General features: G+C 40.9%; 1 protein-coding gene across 6 annotated transcripts in view; it reads left to right on the top strand.

Moving 5' to 3' along the window:
* Positions 1-24,342, top strand: part of itga3b (integrin, alpha 3b) — a 175,474-nt gene that overhangs the window by 99,410 nt on the left and 51,722 nt on the right. For all 6 annotated transcript variants that reach the window (XR_009442858.1, XR_009442857.1, XR_009442856.1 and 3 more), the window contains exons 6-8: positions 1,660-1,867; positions 12,054-12,247; positions 20,797-20,885. Coding sequence is in view for 3 of the 6 variants with exons in the window: in XM_048560367.2 (XP_048416324.1) it covers positions 1,660-1,867; positions 12,054-12,247; positions 20,797-20,885 (491 nt within the window). In the remaining 3 variants the exon portion in view is untranslated. The remainder of the gene's footprint in view (positions 1-1,659; positions 1,868-12,053; positions 12,248-20,796; positions 20,886-24,342) is intronic.

Raw genomic sequence — 24,342 nt, 5'->3', positions numbered from 1 at the left:
CTGTGACTGTATGTGCAGGTTAGGTGAAGTGGCAATGCTGAAGTTGTCCATAGTGTTCAGGGGTGTGTAGACTAGGTGAATTAGCCATGGCTAATGAGGGGTTACAGGGATAAAGTGGGAAGTCTGGGTCCAGTTGGGATGTTCTTCAGAGGGTTGGTATAGGCTTAATGGGCTAAATGGCCTCTTTCTGCAGGGATCCTATTCTGCCATTTGCCATCTACATGTCCCTTCCAATACGGCTCACTACAGTGTGATCTAGAACAGGGACAAATACTATTTTTGATATCAGTGTACCTGACATTGGAGGGTGACAGAAAAAGATAATTTATTATAGCCCACATCTTCTCTATATACCCATTTGGTTGACATGAAACTAGTTGCAGTGTCATCTTTTCCTTCCCAGTGGTTCAAAGTAGTAAAATATTCCTCAATCTTTCCTTCCTCCTCCAACCAGCAGGTCTTCATGGACATGGAATCAGTTAATGGATGATTCCCAATTTATCTCCAGTTCTCTTTTACTCTGCTCCACATTGTAGGTTTCCCGCATGGAGTGTTATGGCCCCCTTCTTAATTTGTGAATGAAAAGAAATGAACTGGGGCATAGGGCAACTCATTTTAGTTGTTCATTCTGAGAGTTAAGAAGGGACCGAAAATTTCAGCTATTGTGATTTCCCTTTCGAGTGCTGGAAGAATCAATCATCCTGTTTGAGTCTGAAGGTTTCCCAGTGTCTCTCAGCCAAATCACAAGGTGTAGGGTTCCAGCTGCTGTATGCAAGGGGCAAATGGAAAGAGGAAGCACAATTGTGGCAGAGAGAAATGTTGTGGCATCCTAATATTTTACATCCCAATTTGTCCTTGTTTTAAAAAAAAGGTGGAACAGAAATTGATAAAAGCAACTTTTTTATGATTAACTTTATGGAGCACCTCAAGATATGTTATTTGTCACAGTTGTTGTTAGAATCTTTATTTGTAATAAACAGTCGTTGTTGTTAAGTGCAGAAACATCGTCCATGTTTTCTGTTAACCTGGATCTTGCTGACAGGTAAATTGGAGACTTTGCAGACTTCAGTAGTACTAACAATGAACTCCTATGATGACTGGAAGTAGCAGAGCTTGATGTCCAGTGAGGCATCTTCAAATTGGGTTATGTGCTGTAGCATTTAGGGCAGTTGTGATTTTAATACTCCTCCATTATCATTTCTGAATTATTTACTTTAGCATTTGTTTTGTCTAAATTTCTCCCCCATCTTTTTAGATAATGTATTCACTTCCTACTCTCTGTTGAATGTGTAACCTCCTTAATAGGTACCCTCCGAACTTGAGGAAAGAAATTGCGTTTCATACGTGGATCCTATGTAAGAAGCAGTAATTGACTATTCAATCACTGGAGGATCACAAACAAGCTTGCTGTAGTTCTGTGCACAAACATAGTGTTCAGAAGGGGCTGGTAGAATGCAATAAGAATGAGACCCCCAGCTGCTGATGTAGGCCTTCTTTACCGAAATGAACTGAAACTAGTTGCAGTACCCAAGATGAAGTTAATATGGTTTGTCCCCTGAACTTGTAATCTCTTTTTAATAATCTAACTGCTTCACTAGCTGAGCCAGATAGAGCTTACTCAGTAATATCGTTGCTAACTTTGAGCTTTCCTTTCCATAGGATACTCACTTACTGCTGGGCAGAGAGTCACACATCCCAAGCAGTTCAGCTATGTGGCAGGAGGCCCGCGCCATAATCACACAGGAGCAGTGTTCGTTCTCAGACAGAGCACAGACGATGAATTAGCTATCGAGCACACTATAATGGGAAGTCAAACAGGGTCTTACTTTGGGAGTTCAGTGGCTATTGCTGATCTTGATAATGATAGGTAAGTAAAGTGGAAATTTCAAGCTTACTGTGCACATCTTTGAGCTTTTTCACCATTACCATTTGAATGGGAAAGACTGCCTCTTCCCTCTTGGGGAATTTGCATTCCTGAAGTAAATAGAAGGAGACCCAGGATAATAAAATGTGAGGCTGGATGAGCACAGCAGGCCAAGCAGCATCTCAGGAGCACAGAAGCTGACGTTTCGGGCCTAGACCCTTCATCAGAGAGGGGGATGGGGTGAGGGTTCTGGAATAAATAGGGAGAGAGGGGGAGGCGGACTGAAGATGGAGAGAAAAGAAGATAGGTGGAGAGAGTATAGGTGGGGACGTAGGGAGGGGATAGGTCAGTCCAGGGAAGACGGACAGGTCAAGGAGGTGGGATGAGGTTAGTAGGTAGATGGGGGTGCGGCTTGGGGTGGGGGGAAGGGATGGGTGAGAGGAAGAACCGGTTAGGGAGGCAGAGACAGGTTGGACTGGTTTTGGGATGCAGTGGGTGGAGGGGAAGAGCTGGGCTGGTTGTGTGGTGCAGTGGGGGGAGGGGACAAACTGGGCTGGTTTAGGGATGCAGTTGGGGAAGGGGAGATTTTGAAACTGGTGAAGTCCACACTGATACCATTAGGCTGCAGGGTTCCCAGGCGGAATATGAGTTGCTGTTCCTGCAACCTTCGGGTGGCATCATTGTGGCACTGCAGGAGGCCCATGATGGACATGTCATCTAGAGAATGGGAGGGGGAGTGGAAATGGTTTGCGACTGGGAGATGCAGTTGTTTGTTGCGAACTGAGGGGAGGTGTTCTGCAAAGCAGTCTCCAAGCCTCCGCTTGGTTTCCCTAATGTAGAGGAAGCCACACTGGGCACAGTGGATGCAGTATACCACGTCGGCAGATGTGCAGGTGAACCTCTGCTTAATGTGGAATGTCATCTTGGGGCCTGGGATAGGGGTGAGGGAGGAGGTGTGTGGGCAAGTGTAGCATTTCCTGAGGTTGCAGGGGAAGGTGCCGGGTGTGGTGGGGTTGGAGGGCAGTGCGGAGCGAACAGGGGAGTCACGGAGAGAGTGGCCTCTCCAGAAAGCAGACAGGGGTGGGGATGGAAAAATGTCTTGGGTGGTGGGGTCGGATTGTAGATGGCGCAAGTGTCGGAGGATGATGCGTTGTATCCGGAGGTTGGTGGGGTGGTGTGTGAGAACGAGGGGGATCCTCTTTGGGCGGTTGTGGCAGGGGCGGGGTGTGAGGGATGTGTTGCGGGAAATGCGGGAGACGCGGTCAAGGGCGTTCTCGAGCACTGTGGGGGGAAAGTTGCGGTCCTTGAAGAAATTGGACATCTGGGATGTGCGGGAGTTGAATGTCTTATCGTGGGAGCAGATGCGGCGGAGGCGGAGGAATTGGGAATAGGGGACGGAATTTTTGCAGGAGGGTGGGTGGGAGGAGGTGTATTCTAAGTAGCTGTGGGAGTCGGTGGGCTTGAAATGGACATCAGTTACAAGCTGGTTGCCTGAGATGGAGACTGAGAGGTCCAGGAAGGTGAGGGATGTGCTGGAGATGGCCCAGGTGAACTGAAGGTTGGGGTGGAAGGTGTTGATGAAGTGGATGAACTGTTCGAGCTCCTCTGGGGAGCAAGAGGTGTCGCCGATACAGTCATCAATGTACCGGAGGAAGAGGTGGGATTTGGGGCCTGTGTAGGTGCGGAAGAGGGACTGTTCCACGTAACCTACAAAGAGGCAGGCATAGCTGGGGCCCATGCGGGTGCCCATGGCCACCCCCTTAGTCTGTAGGAAGTGGGAGGAGTCAAAAGAGAAGTTGTTGAGTGTGAGGACGAGTTCGGCTAGGCGGATGAGGGTGTCGGTGGAGGGGGACTGGTCGGGCCTGCGGGACAGGAAGAAGCGGAGGGCCTTGAGGAGAAAGAGACCCAGGCCAATTTTCCATTGGGAACAGCAATGTAACTAGATCTCTTGTCATGCTGGCTTTCCCAACCCATTTCTTCAATGGTTATTTCAATTCCCACTGGGTCCAAACTAAACTAGACCACTGAGAGTTTTGAATTCAGAGATCTAAATCCCAAACTTAAAAATGGGAGCAGCTGCCTCTTTATTATAGTGAGATACAAGAGCATATGTTTAAAAATGGCTCTTGTTAGAAAATAATTTTGAGGAAAGAAGTTCAGAATGATTTTCAGTTTGTGGGAACAGAGGAGTGAGCTATACAGATCTGTTTTCATTGTGGAGGGAGTGATTAAGTTCTTTTTATTCTGGGGAAATGTGGAATTAGGAGGCAAACGAGTAAAGTGCCTGGTGTCCTTATTTAGAAAACATGGAAGAATGAGGGAAGCTTCCAACTGCAGTCTTCAAAATGGCTACAGAATGATAGGTATACAACTTCAGGTGATAGCTTTACAATCTAGATCTTGAAATTGTGACATGGATACTCTGCAATCTCATTAATCTTCTTTACGTTTAATCCTGCCAAATTACTAATTTTTTGCAGCAAGTTTAATGCAGAAAACAGCTATGTCCTCATTTGCCAACGGGAAAAAGAGCATCTGTCAGCGGCTAGCACATTGTTAGGCAGGGCACATCAACCTCATTTGCAAATGTCTACCTTTGATTCCATTTGTGCATATATTTTTATCAACCTATTCAGATGTGATGTGACACATCTCAGGGAAGTGGGTCTTGAATGCTGATGTTCTAGGCCAGAGATTGTGGAACTACCACTGTGCCACAAGACTCACTATATTTTTTTCAACATTGGGCTGAACTAAAGACAATTCAGTTGAGGACTCAGAAATCATCCTGTGCAACAGCTGATCGATGCCACTGCTAATTAAGTAGGATGCTTGAACAAATGTCCCTTTAGGGTTTGGATTGCAGGTGTTTCCTGACCTAAGAATATTGTTGCTACATATCTGTAGTGTATTGATTATTAAACTCCCCTCCCACGCTAAATACCCCCAGTTCGAAATCAGGCAGAAATTCTGTCAACCAGCCTAGTGTGAGTTGAAAGCTATAGTATAGGTGCAGCGTTTTGTGGTACAGCATTCAGAAGGTCCAGATTCAAGCCCCATTTTCCCCAGCGTATTCTCTCAACATTACCAAATGAGTTGATTGAAAATTAATTCTTATTTTCTCAGTTTTTTGCTTCATTGCTACACTGTAAAAAAAACTTTAGATTCCAAAATTCATAATGATCTGAAAGCAATGTGTGCATAGTGAGCATTTTTATAGAACAGCCTGTTTAACCATGAGCTAAATGATGCAGTTTTACTTATGTTTGAATGAGGTTCTTGTGAGATAGATGTATTGAAGTTTTTATTACAACATTAATTCTTTACAATGTTATGATGTCATTTGATATACACTTATGGGAGCTCTGTTTGCTGATGTTATTGTACATTGAATGCACTTAACTGACTAACTACACTGACTTGTATTAGAACAAAGAACAAAGAAAGTTACAGCGCAGGAACAGGCCCTTTGGCCCTCCACACCTGCACTGATATGCTGCCTGTCAGAAATAAAACCCCTACCCTTCCGGGAACTGTATCCCTCTACTCCCATCCTGTTCTAGAGAAAGAGTGACTGAAGACAAGCCAGGTAGCTTTTACACCAACAAGTCATATATCATGATGTTATGTAACTTTTAAAGGTGCGGTTGGTGTGGATCTGTGTCAGAGTACAATGCCTGTAATTTCTCTTTACAGAATGGGGGCTCTTTTCAAGATGAACATGTACAATGATTCAAATATTGGGCTCATTCTTGGAGCTTTTCGACCAAGTGTTAATCGCACTGTGTTTTTTGGAAAACTTTTCAGCACAAAGCTGAGCAGGATTTAATTGCCCCTCCCTGTGGCATTCCCCTTGCCTCGTCTTGCCACATACCATTCCTGGACCAACTCACCACTAGGTGAATAGCCATTGAAAGACCATGATCCCTGGTGTCAACACCATCTTTACAAGTCTGCCATGCAACCAGGCAAGTGCTGACAGTCTGATATTGCCCTTCATTGGCAATGTAATGACATAGCAGCCACAAAACCTGTGGTACTCAACATGTGGCTAACACTCCCTTGCACATGCAACCTCATATTCGTATGGTATTTGTTGTTTAAACCGCACCTGTCCTTGGCTATGCCCCACCAGAACATTCCCTGAAGTTGGCACTACCCTGAAAAATGCCCACTGTAGATCTGCATCGTGTCACTGTCTGATAGAGGGACATCATTTATTGACAAGTAATTGGACAATTCTAAGCATGAGCTTTTATTCACAGACAAAAAAACGTGAGCATAAATGAGAGAAGTAGAGGCTCATAATGCAAACCAAATGCTGGTGTCAAGACCAGTGACTGTTTGACAGTGTTTGATGATCTTCTGCACCCAGTAGAAACGACTGTCAATGAGCTTTTGTCTGGCTTAACTAGATGAAGACCTTCCCTCCATCATAAGTTCGAAAGTGCGGATGTTTGCCAATGAGATGCGCAATGTTCAGCACCATTCATGACTCCAGATACGGAAGTAACTCATGTTCAAATGCAACAAATCTGGATAAAATCCAGGCTCGGGCTGATCAGTAACAAGCAACATTCACCTTTTTCTTTATTCATTCATGGGATGGGGGATGTCACTGGCTAGGAAGCATTTATTGCCCATCCCTAATTGCCCCAAGGCAAGTAATGAGTCAACCACATTGCTGTGGGTCTGGAGTCATATGTAGGTCAGACCAGGTAAGGATGGCGGTTTCCTTCCCTGTAGAACGTTAGTGAACCAGATGTGTTTTTCCAACAATTGACAATGAATTCACAGTCATCGTTAGGTTCTTAATTCCAGACATTTATTGAATTCAAATTCCACCATCTGCCATGGCGGGATTTGAACCCAGGTCCCCACAACATTATCTGGGTCTCTGGATTAATAGTCCAGCGAAAATTCCATTAGCCCATTGCCAAACAAATGCCAGGCAATGACCATGTCCAGGAAGAGATAATTTAGCCACCGCCACTTGACATTCAATGGTGCTACCATCACTAAATCCCCCACTAGCGACATCCTTAGTGTTACACTGACCAGAAATTCAACTGGACTTGCCACATAAACACAGTGGCTACAAAAGCATTTCAGAGGCTAGAATACTAGGACGAGTAACTCACCTCCTGACTGTCCACGATCTACAAGACACAAGCCAGGGGTGTGATGGAATACACCCCGCTTGCCTGCAAGGGTGAAGCTCCAACAACATTCATGTAGCTTGACAAATCCAGCACAAGGTAGCCCACTTGATTGGCACTGCATCCACTTCCTGCACCACTGACACCAAGCAGTACACACTGCTGCTTCTATCTACAAGACGCACTGCAGAAATTCACCAAAGATCCTTAGACAATGAATTCCAAACCCACAACCACTTCCATCTGGAAGGATAAGAGCAGCAGGTATATGGGAACAGCACCATCTTCAGGTTCCCCTCTAATCTACTCACCATCCTGACTTCACTGTCACTGGGTCAAAATCCTGAAATTCCCCTCTAAAGACATTGTGGGTCAACCCACAGTGTTTGGCAATTTACGGTTCAAAAAGGCAGCTCAACACCACCTCCTCAAGGGCAACTAGGGATGGGCAATAAATGCTGGCCAGCCAGCGACGTCCACATCCCAAAAGTGAATAATAAAAACAGCTTGTGAAATCACAATTTGTTTGCATTTGAAGAGTACCATCATGAGAGTAATACTTTGTCTCTGTGTGACCAAAAGGAATGGAGTAGCTCAGGGAACTGTTGGATGTGTTGAGGCCACCTGCTGATAATCATCTTGGGCAGTGCCAGTGATTATCATGTGACATAGTTTGCTGAATCTGCTCTGCTGAGCTGTCATCAAAAGGTGTGAGATTGAGGTTGGCTTCTAGAATCAATTGCTGTGCAAGGGATGTCTCCTTATAAACGATTATATGTATATGTATGTTTATATGTATATATGTATTACACCAATAATACAAGGTCTAACTGTATCAATGATGTAAACATTCCAGGTATCCATCCTAAGGATCCATAATAATATTTAAGATGAAAAATACCAAAGCAAGGTATATCCAACTTGCAAACAATTAAGAATGTCTGTAGCATGCGATAGCAGTTTCCTGAGTACATCACATGTTAGATGCAAAAAGGAATGATATTTGCGTTGATATCAGTGTCAGCCTCAACATATAATACATGTTGTTCATTCCTTTTAGGACAGATCACTTGGAAGATGGTAAAAGCTGCAGGCTTTCTGATAGGTGTATAAGGTTTTCCACATGTTGTGTCTGACTGGGTTTTGCTGTAACATTGCAGTTACCTCTTTACCTTTACTGACCTACTTGCATGTTATGGATGGAATTTTAGAAACTTTTTATTTGGTTGTGTTTCTTGAATGGCTGTACTTCACATGTAGGATTTCTCTGGGTTATTGGCTAAAATTTGTAAGAAATCATTGTAGAATAAAGCTTATACCTGCCACAAAATACTGACCATTGTTTTGTTGGGTGAAACAAGCCACACCTCATACAAGATTTTTACAGAGCACTATCCTTGTTGATGGATTTGGTTGAGAATTTAAGCATTTCAAAATGCTTCTGGCGCGCTCCAATTGCCTAGAACTTGCATCCTTCTTCTAGCTGTACACTAATGGTATATTTTTTGGGTTTATCTGAAAGAGCTGACAGAGGAAGTAATGGAGGCTGGTGCAATTACAACATTTAAAAGGCATCTGAATAGGTATTTGAATAGGAAGGGTTTAGTCAGAAATGGGTCAAGTGCTGGCAAGTGGGACTAGATTAGTTTCGAATATTTGATCAGCATGGATGAGTTGGACTGAAGTGCCTGTTTCCGTGCTGTACAACTCTGACACTATGACTCTAAGTGCCTTTCAGACAATAATAAAGGATGTGTATACAATGAGGAGATCCATAAATTATTTAGCTAGTTAGTTACAGGGAAATCATTTCTGAGTATTTGCACTGGTGCTGGCCTGATTGATTATTTCACTGGGCTTTTGTCAGTATGACATGCATTTAAGCCCGTGTATCATGAAATTTACTGGAACATTGAGCTGGTCCTCTAAAATCCGAATTTTCCATTATCATTACAGGCACTGTAGAAATACTGGAGGGTTTTTTTGTTCTTAATCCTTCATTGCCCAAATAAAAAAGACTTTTGACGCTCTGTCACTCTTTGCCAATTAGATTTTTTTAAAATAACTGAGGTTCTGACAAAGTGATCATGGATCGCCAATCCATGGATTTGGGTGTGTTCTTGATTTTATTTTAGGTTTTTAAAATGCCAGAGTAAGAATCTGTACAGTAGTATGGTGCATTTTTATGTTGTGTTGGCTTCTATGCATTTTTTCATAGTACCTTGTTGCCCCTTTAAAAGTTTCAGTTTTGTACTAGCAGATTTTTGCCTGTAGGCAGTATTGATGCCAGAAAGGGAATTATGATATGCCGTCAGCATTTCTAAATTTTTTGAGCCAATTTGAAAAAGGAAAATGGAGGAATCAGCTGATATAGGTCAAGAGTGTAATCTCTTAAATATAGTATAAGCTACATTTGCTTTTAGGAATGCTTCGCAGCTGTCTCAAATAACTTTTTTTGAAAATGATTAGGCGTTTGCATTTTTTTTCTTCAACAGGAAAATACTCGGTGTGCTTCAGCACGGGATGAGAGCTTTAGTTTTGGTTGTAGTTGTAACTTTAACTCTGAACGCAAACAGATTGATAGAGAATTTAGGACAAAGACTTTTCAAAACATTATTTTGCATCCACTTACTGCCAGTTGCAAGCTGCCAAGACCAATCTTCCCAATAAGCTGGAAAGTATTCACATCCACTCCAAGGTTCCCCATTTGCGGCATTGATGTCTGGCTCTGGAAGTCACTGCTGTGCATGGACTTTGGAGGCTTGAGCAGCTGCAAAGAAAATTAGAGAGAACCATTGGTCATGACTAACTTTTAGTGCAGACTTGCTGCCACCATGATGTGATACTGTGTGTAGGTGTGTAGGCTCAAGTTACCAGAAGAGTAATGTTATTGTGAGACGGATATCTTGAAGTTTACTTACCACACTAAGTATGTTATTCACACATAAACAAGAACACTATTTCCATTACACAACAGAGTGACTGAAGGCAATCGGGTACATTTATAGCAGTAAATCAGATGTCATGATGTCATCTTAACTGTGTTCAAGACACAATGCCTGTGTGCATTGGAGTCTATGCCATTAAACAACGCTTAATAAAGAAGACAATGTTTCATCCATCATCCCTTTTTTACAACAGAACACCGGCATGATTCCTTCCTCTGTGCCTTGGAAAGCACTGTCTCCCCACAATTATGGGAGAGGGAAAGGGTTACAGAACTGTTGTATCAAGAATTGCATCAAATTATACCAATTTGGAATTTTCTTTCCCACTGAATTTTCTTCCCTCCTACGATTGTGTAGGCGCAATCTTAGTGAAGCATTGAGTTGAGAAGGGGAACAGGGAGGTTGCTTCACGTTTTCTGGCCTTTTACTCATGTACTTGATGGTTTCTGGAGCAAATGCTTCCTTCTTGACTCTGTCTTCTGGTGGGTTGTGTGGGAGAGGATAAGCCCTGTCCAGTAGTTTATTTAAAGACCTCATTTGTCAGGACAGAAATATTGCACTCTGCAACACACAGGTATCCAAGTTTGCCCCCATTTCTTCTTGCCAATGTAGAGATGCACAGGTAGGAGTATTCTATTCTGTCTTCCTTTATTTTATTCACCTATGGGATTAGGCATCCCTGGCAGGGCCCACATTTGTTGCCTATTAATAATTTCCTTCAGAACAGTTAAGAGCCAGATACATTGCTGCAGATCTAGAGTCGCGTGTTGATTAGATCTGGTAAGGATGGCAGAGTTTCCTTCCCTGAACGATATTAGTAAACAAGATGGGTCTTTATAATGAACTATGATAGTTTTATGGTCACCATTACTGAGACAAATCTTCAATTTTAAAATAAAACTCAGATTTTAATTTGAATTCCATTAGCCCCAAGACATTGGTCTGGCCCTCTGGATTACTGGTTGAGTGTCTGCAGGTCACTAGGACTGTGGAAAAAAATATGGAGGACAGAAACTTTGAGCTGCTGTGTGCATGGCACCAATATAACGTCCATTGAGGAATATTTTGTCTTGCTTGTCTGCAGGAAGGAGTTGAGATATTTTATTGACACAAGACCTAAGGCAGGCATAACAATTAATAAATTGTTTTTATTAGATCTGATAAATTGTCCTCCACAATGCCAATAAGTGCATTTCTGTTGATATTCACTGCAACTTAACAGTGCAAACCGAGTCACTGTTAAGACTAACAGACTCGACTCTTCTGCATTCGTGCTTTGCTGTCTGTTTATTGTGTTTGCTTCAGTCTCATAAATACGTTCAGTCACGTTTGATTTATATTTTGGTTGCTGGTTTTCTCTTTAAGTGGCTTGCTCTTTTTATAACTTCGTAATTTACTTTTATGACCAGACTGCAGCTAAATAGAAAGAAAAATTATTGATGAGCTTAAGTTGTATAGTACAGCCACAGAGCATGAGAGACACAACATTACTATCTTGCCTACTATCTAATACAGGATGTCTTCTCAGTAAATGGAATGTAATGAGAGCTGGATTTCCTCCTAGAACACGATCAAATGGCACATAGCACTTGATGATCTATTACTAATCCCACCTTTCAGAAAATTTTGATTTTGATTCTTCCATCCCCCATCATGAAGTGCAGTGGAAATTAGGATGTAATATTCTCTTGTAATGAAATATTGAAGATTTAAATCTCATTGTATTTTATTTTCTTAACCAATTACCAAACCATACAGTACTTTCTTTGAGATAGTAGGAACTGCAGATGTTGGAGAATCTGAGATAACAAGGTGTAGAGCTGGATGGACACAGCAGGCCAAGCAGCATCAGAGGCTCAAGAAGGCTGACATTTCGGGCTATCAGAAGAAAGGTCTAGGCCCAAAACATCAGCCTTTCTGCTCCTCTGATGATGTTTGGCCTGCTGTGTTCATTCAGCTCTCCACCTTGTTATCTCTGTACTCTTTTTATGCCAGGCTACACAATAAGTTTTGTAGCTGACAATCTGATTACTTCATAGGCGTGTATTTTTAATGAAGGGATTTGTTTTTTTTCCCAAATAGTTGGCAAGACATAATTGTCGGAGCTCCTCACTACTTCGATCAGAAGAAGGAGATCAGTGGGACTGTGCATATTTACATGAATGAGGCAGGACAGTTCTCAGAGGAACCCAACCTGGTATTAAATGGCTCAAAGGATTCCATGTTCGGTTATGCCATCAGCACTATTGGAGACATTAATCAAGACGGTTTTCAAGGTTAGATGATTCATGAACTATTTAAAATGAAATATTTCATATTGTAATCTTTGTACTGCATCTGTCCTTGCAATTCCCATCAGATAGGGATTAAAACTGGGCTAAGTTCAGAAACCTTGATCCTGTCAGTCAGAACCCCAGACGTGAGGCTAAATTTTCAGGAGCTGGAGAGGACTGGAAGCCCTATTTCTACCTGAGCACCAGGACGCAAGACACATCTCTGTTCAGCTGAGACTCCCTCACATTTACTGTGTGTAAATTCCAGTGGAGTAGGGGAAGTGATATTTTCTGCCTGCTCCATGTCAAGGGTGTTTCTGCATTACAAAAGGAATAGTCTTCGGTACTCGTGTCTTCATGTAACTTTAAAGTTTCCAATGAGACTCATTTGTTTCTTTTTTGGGAGCAGAGAATCTGTGTAGAATTTTCTTTGAGACCTCGATAGGTTGACTGTTCCTTCTATCTGATGATTCAGAATGGCTGTATCAGTGCACAGCCTGTGCAAAAACAAACAACCCCAGAACTTAGTTTGAGGCTAAGATGGATGAGAGTTCAATGCACTGATGTCAAGACAGTAAACCTTAAAAAAAATTAAGCTTTGAGATGTTCTGACAAGCCAGCACAAACAACGGCTAACTGTTGAGGTGCATTAACTATTCATGCATAGACAGTTGGTGCACCCATTCTACACCATATCCCATAGAAAAGAATGAGTATAATTGGTTTTGCTTTTGCCGGTGTTGGTCTTCTGTCCAACATTCTTTCTTTGGAGAATTTTGTTCTTGCTCCTCATTTTGATAATATGGCTAGCGCTACCAGAACAGTCAGACTGAGCCTTAGTTTCAAAGTGCTGCCAAATGATGGCATTGCTAGAATTCCTCAGTACAGCATTGGAGTGTCAGTGTAAATCTATTTGCTTAATTTGGTTAAAAGACCTCATGGTATTTCCTTCCTTTTGTAACCCTCAGTACTTCTGATGGGAAATGCATTCATATCTGCTGTGAACTTGCAATATTGCTCAGGAAATTCAGGTGAAATCACCTACTCAAGTGCAAATACATGCCTAGTGGCTCAAGGAATGCATTTTCCTATTGTTTGTTCTTTATATATCTTCTGCAATGTTATCTTTTTCAATAATGTACGTGTTTAGGAATGATGGCTCCACCTAGTGGCTATTTAGTGTCATCAATGTACTTGTCTCCATTGTAATAGTGTTTTCTGAGGGACTGGGATCTTCACCAACATGCAGCATTTGTCAGATTATTTGACATTTGATTTTCCACTTAATTGCTTAAGTCAGTCTATGAAATTGGCGGAGTGCAAAAAGAGATGTTATCACCCCATTTTTGTACTATACTGCAGCTGCTGTTCATGTGAGAGCCTCCAATATGAGGGAGGGAGAATAATCTCCTATAGAGTGAACGGGGTGAGAGGGTTAATAGCCTATAATAGAGCAGGAATGATTTGGGGGAGAATAATCTCTAGCAGACTGGGTGTGCAGAAAGAGGCTTACTCAATATTTGCTTTCTGTCTCCAGTTGCATGCTTTTGGCCAATGATGCTTCTTGGAAACATTTCCTTTGTCCATTACATAAAATTGTTAACTTGATGATTTGAAACAAGAATCATGACTTTGCTCATGTCATGCTCAATTTCCCACTCCAGCTCCAAGAGGATCGTTTGCTGCATATGAGAAAATAGGTAGTTAACAGGACTCCTTACAGCCTCTGCTCTTGTCTTGGTTTCTGCACCTCAGTACCACAAAATCTTTAAGATTTCCACTGCTGTGAGCAACCTTGTGTGATTGAGTTACATGTCTGTTTTAGAAATTGCATTATTCTTGCAAGAATATCTCGGCAATAACCCCCATCATTAAATTGTTTTTTTTACAATACTTATTCCTGCAAATACAGTGTGCACACTTGTGTATGACATAAGAACAATTATATCAGATCTAGAGAGTTTGAAATAGAAGACATAGTCTGGTATGTGGGTTTAAAACTGAGATAGGAATCATAAGTTGAATCTTGCCTTTGCTAACTTCTGCACAGGGCTCCATGATAACCCACAGCATGTTGAACGTGAGTCAAGCTTCCACTAGAACAGAATGTGGAAGTGACTTACAACCGCAGCATAGTAGACAGATATTTATCTTCCAATGTCTGCAATGTTAATTTCCCTCTCCACTTGACGTAGTATGTTAAATTAAATTTCTCTCACTTGAACTTGGCATCTGAAGGCCAGTTCCCCCAGCATCTACGAGTTTTGATTGCTTTCTTTTCTGACAATAAAGCTACCCCTGGCATCAAAATGCTCTTTTTAAAAATGCACACCTAAAATTGAATTCCGTATTTGTAAATTTACTGAGTTTTTGACTCAAAAACTAAGATTGTTGTATACAATGTTCACAACTCCTGGAAACTGGCTTTGTTTTTTATTTATTCATTACAAGGCTCTGAATGTCACTGACAAAACCAGATTTTATTTCTTATCCATAAACTGATTTTGTACATTGAAGGTAACAGATAATGGTGTATCAGTGAGACCTGCACACTTGTAGTTTTAACTGCAGAGAAGGAAATGGTGACATCTGTTGGTGAGCTGATGTTACTTGCATATTAAAGATGATTTGCAGCCAAATTAACCCATTGTGTTGGAGATTAGTAACTTTCTCATACATGTACTAAAATCAAACCAGATAAATCTATTCCAAGACCAACTGTGTGATTCAGTATGTTCTTCAAACAATATTTAGCTGTTGAAATGCCATAGTCATACAGCACAGAAGCAGACCCTTCGGTCCAACCAGTCCATGTCGAACATAATCCCGAACTAAACTAGTCCCACCTGGGTGTTCCTGGCCCATATCCCTCTAAACCTTTCCAATTTATATATCCATCCAAATCTCTTTTAAATGTTGTAACTGCGCTCACATCCACCCCTTCATCAGGAAGTACATCAGGAAATTCATTCCGCATGTAAACCACCTTCTGTGTAAAAAAAAAGAATTGCCTCGTGTCTGACTTAAATCTCTCTACGTTCACCTTAAAAATATACCCCTTAGTCTCAAAATTCTGCACCCTAAGGAAAAGACAGCTACCATCAACTCTATCTATACCTCATTATTTTATAAACTTTTGTCAGATCACCTCTCAAGCTCCGATGCTGCAGTGAAAGAAGTCCCAGCCTATCCAGCCTTTCTTTATAACTCAAACCTTTCATATGCAGCAACATCCTGGTAAATGACTTCTGAAACTTCTCCAGCTTGATAATTTCCTTCCTATAACTGTGCAGGTCTCTCTGATTAAAACAGCTATTTAGGATTCGTGAACTGAAATCTGGTTTTCATTGTTCAGGGTTGATGTAGCCTTTATTTGGAATTTGTCAAGTTCACATTATTTGTTGCAGTCTTGGCAAGGAATTAATTCTGGAATGGGAATGATTTGCTGGGATAAGTTCCCACAGCAATTTCACACCTCAGTTGATGGATAGCGTGCTATACCAAAGCTATTTTGAAATGTGTTTTGTGAATCCAATTTCCAGCAGCTCCAATTACAGACTGTCCACTCACTCAGTGATGACTGAGTTCTGTCTTGACTTAGCTGTGTGAAGTGAGTATGAGAATGTCTGTTTGCAGTCCATTGAATGTCAGACGCTTGTCAATATTACAAGTAATCTTTTGATACCACTTGATTTCAGAGCTGTTTGAACTTACCTCAACAGTAACTTTTGAGGACAGTTTTACTTGAACAATTGTTCCAAGGAGAGTCAACGTCAACATCTCACCTGAGACCACACATGGCCCCTTAGAACAGTTGCTCTACAGTTGTGAAAATTATTTCAGAAAATTGCCTTACAGAAACTTATGCACACCCATATCACCAAGTTTGCACAGCAGGGGAAAAAAAAGAGTTTTTTTAAAATTCTTTTATGAATGAGGGCATCACTGGCAGGGCCAGCATTTGTTGCCTGTCCCTCATGGCCCTGAAACTGAATTCCCTTTTCAGAAGGTTGTTAACAGTCAATAATAACACTTGGTCCAGAGTCTCTAAAGGGCCAGACCAAGCTAATGAATGGTAGATTTTCTTTGGACCAGTTAGTGAACCTGATGGGCTTTCACAACAATTGTTAATAGTTGTCATGGTCACCATTACTCTGACTAATCCATATTTATGAGTCAATGAGAGATTGAGAAAACAGAATCTGTTTAGTCTCATTTTATAAAGAATGAAAAGTGATCTCATTGAAACTTGCAACATTCTTAGAGGACATGACAGGGATCAATGTAATTAGAAACCGAAAGAAATGTGGATGCTAGAAATCAGAAACAATAACAGAAACTGCTGGAAATGTTTGGTCGGTCCAGGAGCATCTGTGGAGAGAAATCAAAGTCAATGTTTCGGGTTCAGGGACCCTTCCTCGAATCTGAATGAAGAATTCTGACTAAGTGTCTCTGGACCCGAAACGTTAACTAATTTCTCTCCACTGATGCTGCCAGATCTGCTGAGCTTTTTCTGTCAATGTAAATAGGGTGGTCACTCTGACTAGCATCAGGCTGGGTCATTCTAAGACTGAAGTGAGGAGGGACTTCTTCACTGAGACCAAGGTTTTGGAATTTTCTACCCTAGAGAGCAGTGGAAGTGCAATAATTGAGCTTGTTCAATCAGAATTTGATACATTTATGAATGCTAATGATGCCAAGGGATGTAAGGAGAGCATGGGAAAGTGGCTTTGAAGTAGAAAATCAGCCATAATCTAATTCCTTGGTGGAGAATTCTGTAGGCTGAATAGCCTGCTCTCCCATATTAGTACAAGATGTTTGGTGGTTTTACAATTTATCATTCAGAAAAAATACAAATAGATTTATTTGACTTTCCTCTAGCTGTTTGCTGTTACACAACAGATGTTACTGTCAATACCTTTGTTTTCCAATTAAATATCTTTAAAGCTATGGGATCGATGATGCCAGCAATGAGGAAAACAGAGTTTTGTGCTTGAAGTTTGAATTTTCATTCTTTGCTTATACTTTCACCATCTTCTGGCTCACACACATCAATGATTGGCATGAAATTTAAGTGATGAAAGGGCATGAAATTAGGAGCAGGAGTAGGCCATTTGGCCCCTTAAGCCTGCTTCACTATTCAGTAAATATCCAGGAAGATCACAGCCGATGTACTTCTGGCTTCAATTCTGTGTATCCTCCTTTCTATAACCATGAACTCCGAGAAGCCCAAATCTTACCAGGCGAACACCAGAATCATTGTAAATATGGCCATGTGTCGTCTGATCAAACATCATCTGATCAGGGGTCAGAAATTAAACTTCTAAGAATTCACCCGAGCGAGCCACTGGAGTAAACTTCTTTCTTATAAACAGATTTCATACTTTGCTTTATTGACTGCCCAGAGAATAACTTTCCCAAGTGTTTGTCTACTGCTTCCATCAAAACCTGATTATTAAAGATATTCAAAGGCTTATGAATCCAAATTAGCATTTTCCACATTGCTACATTACGTCTGTTTTGCATTTAATTAAAATCCAGATTGCTTAATATTAAGCAATGTTAATATTAAGCACTTAAGAAAATGGTAGTGAATTTGTAATATGCCCCTTGTGTTTACTGGTGTGTTTCATATACAGGCTCTGGTTACTGCCCTTAAAAAAAGTCCTGACAGCTACAGTTTGTGATCTCTCACTCTGCTGTAAGAGTTCAGATAGCTGAGTGCTCCTTCAAATGCTGGTTGCATTACTGTCTGTGACAGGAACCAATGATCTTTCACCCAGGGAGCACACAGATGAATGTTTCCATTGTTAAAGGACAGGAGAGGGGGATACAGTATAGAGCATTGTCATTTTAAATGTTTCAAAGTGTCACAGAGCACCCCATTATTAAACTGCTTTTATTGAAGTGTTAGAAACAACTGTCTTGTGGTTTCTGTAGTAGCTTTTACAAAGTAACCTAATCTCAGAATGGTATGGTTTACAGGGCATTTTGGAAGTTTAGATTTGGCTCAACATCTGGTGAGATGAAATTCCTTTATTAATGAAAAACAGGAGAACGTCAGAGGTTTCCCTACGATTAACGACTTACTAACAATTACATTTTTCAAAGCAAGGTACTCCTGAACTGTGCTCTATAGAACATGAATCCTGGAGTGAAATTGGCATGTCATTTTTTTTGGAGGAAGAAATTCTGTGACCTTTTTAAGATGTGGCATTGAAGTGTTTTAAATGTTACCTCCAGTGCAGTTAATTTATCATCCTTTATCTTTGCTGTTGAGCCATGTCTATTTCTGCAACAGGGCACAGGATCTTCCTCATACGCCAGCAAATGGCATAGACTGGGACAAGGTGCAATTTTCCCTTCTGCCTAGTGTCTGGTTGTGGCTCAAATTGGCAACTCAGCCTTGACTCTCACTTGTCCCTATTAGACAATTCTGTGCAGTGATGATACGAGCAGCCAAACCAAATTGATGCCATGATCACTTGACAGTGGGCTTCTAGCCCTCATACTCCTAGTTATCTCCCCTTCTGCTGTTACTGCATCCTACCAGCTGTTCTCTGCCACAGTTACTGAAAGAGCATTTTGGCAGATTTCTGCAGGGAGCTTTCAATTGTGTTGTTGCCCACTCTGCTCGGCTCAATCCCAACAGTGTAGATTCATATATTTTTGGCTACTCTAGAGCACTAGATCTCAGTATAACTACACCAGGAAGGAAGTAATTGAATGAGCAGAGGTCAAAGCTTTTCCGCTCTGAACGTGTTTTGTTGTGGGACAACATCTACGAGAGTACATGTTCAGTGTTTGCTTCAAAGCCAAAGGTTGCTGTTCACAGCAGCTGAAATAAAACAGAGATTTCTGACCGCTGAGGCCAAGGATTTATTTGCATTTTGCCCTTCGAAGGTTGTCTTGTTTAAAAGCCGGAGGAATGTTGAGATCTGTTAGCAGATATGTTTGCCTCCTTCTCTTTCTTGTTGACACTTTGTGTGATATAATAGATAAAGAAAACAGCATATTTTTGCTCAGAGTTACACTGAAGCTTGTCCTGAGCCATTGAGACAGAGTTCAACCGAACAAGAGTTATTCAGCACTTATTGTCCTAGAAAGTCAGGATTGATCTGAAGGAGGGGTTAGTGAGTTACTGTTGTCATGAGTGATATTGCCAGTGTTATAGGAACAGCACAGCAGATTACATAAAAATCCTCTTACAATGTCCCAAAATTGATGGTTTAGGCCTAACTTCAGAGCAGTTCAGTGCACCGCTGCAGCATTCACACTTGCCATTTTAGCCACTGGGTCGTGTGCACTGTTGCCAATTTATTATCAAATTATGATCATGATTACATTCTGGGCCCATTAACTTCCTCTTGTCAAAGTGCAAAATGTATGTGACTCCACTCTAAATGACATGTCATGGGAACTTGGTAGCAACTGGCCAAATTCTGTTTCACTTGCAACAACTGCAAAAGAATTTGAATTGATTCTAACATTGCATTAGCCCCCAGGAAATACTTTTGACTTTTCTTGCAAACACCCACTTTTTTTCTTTCCCTTCTCATCTGAAGGTATCGAGTTCTTGTTGCTTTCACAGGCAGCCACCAGTGTCACTCCTAAGTAGCCTTTCGAATCTGGATAGTGGCTACTAAGTACGAGAGTAAGAGATAATACAGGTGTACCTTATTTCCCTGTTGTCTGACCCAACATACAGAAATTTTCCACTTTGTCAGATGACATTCAATGTGTACTAAGCAGGATATCTGGATAATTTCTTCCTGTATTGCTGTTAGTTTGATTTTCTTCCCAAAATTGAGATGGGCTTCTATAACAACTTTTTATTGAATTCACATTTCACCATCTGCCTTGGTGCGATTCATACTCCCATCCTAATGACATTAGCATGGAGTCCTGGTTTGTGATATTACCATTACACCACTGCTTCTCCTACTCAACTGCACAGACTAAGTCTGAATGCACAATATTTTGAAATGCACTTCACCTTCCTAGTCAGAACAAGTGAAAGTCTGGACTGAGTTGTCAACTTGAGCTGTGACCAAAATGCAACCTGGTAACAGGCAAGAGGGAAGTTCACAGCTAATTCCATTCAGTGTCATTTACTGGTGAAGTCAATGAGGAAGATTGTTAACAGCCCCAAACGTTTAGTCAGAAAAAGAATTGTGATTTAGAAATCTATCCCTCAAGCACTTGCAGTCTCATCTTTTAAAATCCTTTAATCATTCCTTCAGAAGACCACTGATTTCAATTTAAAAAATCTGAAAATAATCCCTTTCACAGAGGTAAAAATCCTGTAATCCCATACCTAAATGTTACTTGCTCAGTTATCATAAATTATTCCAGGGGATGAGATGTTCAAAAATTTAATCCTTTTGCAGATAATTAGCACAATGGGGAACTGGAGAAACAACTCCATATTCTTGTGATGATTCAAATGCCAGGCAACCCTGTTCTGGTGAATTGTCATGTGTACTGTGAGAATTTTTCCATTTGACTGCAGTATTAAGGACTGTTGAAATGCATTAGTTTTCTTTCCACAGATATTGCCATTGGAGCTCCATATGATGGTTTTGGCAAAGTTTTCATATACCACGGTAGCAAGGATGGACTGAATCCTCAACCTAGTCAGGTATGGCTTTTTACGAACTGTGTATCTATAGTTGCATTAAATTTAGAAGAGTAACAGGCTAATTGGCCCAACCAGTTCATGCTGGTGTTGATGCTCCTCTTGAAAATCCCATGTTTGTCCTTGTCTAATTCTAATGTGCTGGGTAAGGGCTTTTCTTCTGGCGGTACAATCACTCGGGGAAGATGCTAATATAGTGGTTATTGAACTATTAATTCAGAGGCACAAGTTAATGCACCAGAGACAAGGGTTCAAATCTCAACATAGCAGCTAGTGCAATTTAATTCCGATTAATTAAAATTTGGAATTGTAATCTAATCTTAGTAATGGTGACCATGTAACACATTTGTATTTAAGAACCTGTTTAGTTCATGAGTATTCTGTTGGAAAGGAAATCTGCATTCCTTGCCTGGTCTGTCCTACGTGTCACTTTTTTGCTCCAAGCCATGTAATTAACTGTAAATTTCCCTCCGAAATAGGCTTGCAAGCCACTTAGTTCGAGAGCTTTAGGGATTTTCACCAAATGCTGGCTTTGCCAATAATGCCCATGGTCTATGAAAGAATTTTGTTTTAAAAATATTCATGCTCTAGGCCTAGATTGCTGTTCCCTTTTCTAAAGAAAGGAAGAAGTTGCAAAAATGCTGTACAGTTGCCTGTATAGGTAGCTGCTACATTTGATGTTGGTTAGAACCATACAGCAGATTGAGATTCCACATTTAATCTTGAGTCTCCACTGATGTGGCTGAGTTAGTTGGGATGGTGCTGGATGTTGTTAGCTGTTGGTGTTCTCTGGGTTGGAGGAATAGATTTGCTGGGATCCCTGATCGTTGTCTGGTGCGTCATGCTGCCGGAGCTGAGAGGATATGTTTAGGCTCAGTAACAACGTTGCTTCCAGTAAAACTGCTTGCTATAACAACCACTCATTAGATGTTTGCTAGAATAGGGAGTAAATTCTTTGGTTTCCAAACATTCTTTCCCATTGATAAACTTATGTTAGGTTGGTTTAGCTGATGACATTATAACCTTCAAGTCAAAAGGTTGTGGGTTCAAACCTATTTGCTACAACTTCAGCACATTGGCTAAGATGACCCAGTCGTGTATAGCTGAGGGCACACTGCATTTCCAGTGATACCAAACTTAAGGTCTGACTGAACATCTGTCTGATGATTCAGACATTACAGAACACTGTTCTAAGAATACAGAGCCATGGTGACCTAGGCAACATTTCTTTCCCCTCTTGCCACTACTTATTTATTTCAATTATTTTCATTTATGGGTGTTTCTAACTCGGCCAGCATTGTCCATAGACTAAGGGTGGTGAGCTGCAACCTTCGGCTGTAGGGACCCCAACTGCTATTCGGAAGGGATTTCTGGGATCTTGACTGAGCAACAATGAGGGAATGGTAATATATTTCCAAGTCAGGATGGTGTATGTCTTGGAGAGGAACTTGTAGGTGGTGGTCTTCTGCATCTACAGCCCTTCTCTTTCTCAGTAGTTGAATTTGCAAGTTTGGAAGGTGCAGTCGAAGAATGTGACCAAAATCCTCATGTTGTGACAGAGGTAAAGGGAATCTGAATGAAATGGGAAACATAAATGAGGCACTTTTCTCTGCCTCCTGGTAGGTAACCCAAAGACTTGCAAAGCAGCTTCAGAACAGAACATCAGATGTTCACAACCAAGGAAGTGTTTTAAAGAGGGGAAAAGTAATCTTGAAGATATCGAAGACTGTAATTTCAGACATGATATATATCAATGAAACTGTTTGATCATTTATACATTCAGAAATAAAAAAAAAGTATTGGTGAAACTCAGCAGGTCTGGCAGCATTTGAGGAGGAAGAAAACCAGAATCAGTGATTTATGCCCAGTGACTTTTTCTTTGGGGAGGGAGAGATGTGAGTGTGTTTAAGTCTGTACATGAGTATATGTGTTAAATTATTTATACACAATCTAAATTTTCAATTCTCCCAGTGCCTGTTACTAAGCTTGCCTTCCTCCCCAAAGGAGTTAATAATCCAGGATAATATTTCCACATTTCTTGTTAAAAGATAGCTTTAGTGTCAGTGGCTCAGTGTTAATAGATTTGTGTTTGAATCAGAAGGTCATTCACTGCAGAGCTGATGGAATGTTGTCCACTGAGAAGATGTCCTTCTATCTACCCAGGTGGAACATAAAAGATACCACCATCCAAAGAAGAATAGGCAAATTTCTTGGTGTCTTGGCCCATATTTTATCTCTCAAACATCATTCAAAACCACTTTATGGATCATTTCTCTCATTGGTACCTTTAGGATCATGTTAACATACTGATAGATGTATTGCCTCACATTCCAATTGTGGCTAAAGCACTTCATTAACCAAGAAGTGTTTTTGGATGTTATTGGAAAATCTTCTAAAAATACAAGTACATCCTAAAATAGGTTTTTCAATTTTCTTATTCTATTTTAAATATTTCACTCTCTGGTTCCTAAACCACAGTTTTAGTGACAACTCCAAAATGTTGGATGTTATTGACGGCAATAGATATGGATCAAGGAGGAAAGTTCCCTTTTAATTCACAGCTACACTTTTCTGTAATCCACCAAAGAGAATCTAGAATCTGACTAAAGAGTATCGACTGGACCAGCTTTTCTGTCCCCCTCCTTCATCTTCAATACATGTTGTTTCAAAGTGATGTATCCTTGATCTCAATATATTTCATCTTCACTACTATCCTCCTATTGAAAAGCAAGAATGGGGCCACATTTTAAGGCTTTCTATATTTGAGCTATACACCCTTGAAAATAGCAATTTGATTCTTGCTTATCTTTGACATATTATCCTCTTGGTCCCTATTCTGATAGATTGGTAGAGGTAAACTGGAACTTGAAAATGGATGCAGGAGAGGCAAAGGTCTACTGGTATTATCACTGGACTGTTAATCCAGAGACTCAGATAATGTTCTGGTGACCCAGGTTCAAATCTGGCTATGGCAGATAAAGGAATTTGAATTTGAATTTTAAAAAAAGGAATCTGGAATAAAGAGTCTACTGATTGCCATGAATCCATGGTTGATTGTCGTAAAAACACAACTAGTTTATTAATATCCTTTAGGAAAGGAAACTGCCATCCTTACCTGGTCTGGCCTACATGCGACTCCAGATCCACAGCAATGTGGTTGACTCTTAACTGCCCTTTGGGCAATGAGGGATGGACAATCAACGCTGCCTGGCCAGTAATGCCCATATCCCATGAATGAATAAAATAAACATAAATTCTCCAGAGCAAGAAACTCTATGAATGTTGTGAGTCATGGTAAATAGAAATAGATTTCCAGACATTGGAAAGTAGACATTCCTACAATAAAGACATTTGATTGCTTGGTTGAAAAGTTTTATTGAAAGTTTGTCTGAGGGTTACCCATCAGAGATCTATGGCTGCGTGTCAATATGGCTGTTGTTTGGAGCTCTCTTTGAAGAAA

Source organism: Stegostoma tigrinum, chromosome 31, assembly GCF_030684315.1.
Source record: "Stegostoma tigrinum isolate sSteTig4 chromosome 31, sSteTig4.hap1, whole genome shotgun sequence".
In the NCBI taxonomy this organism is placed as follows: Eukaryota; Metazoa; Chordata; class Chondrichthyes; order Orectolobiformes; family Stegostomatidae; genus Stegostoma; species Stegostoma tigrinum.
The sequence above is the reverse complement of the archived record's forward strand: the minus strand, read 5'-3'. Positions and strand labels throughout refer to the sequence as shown.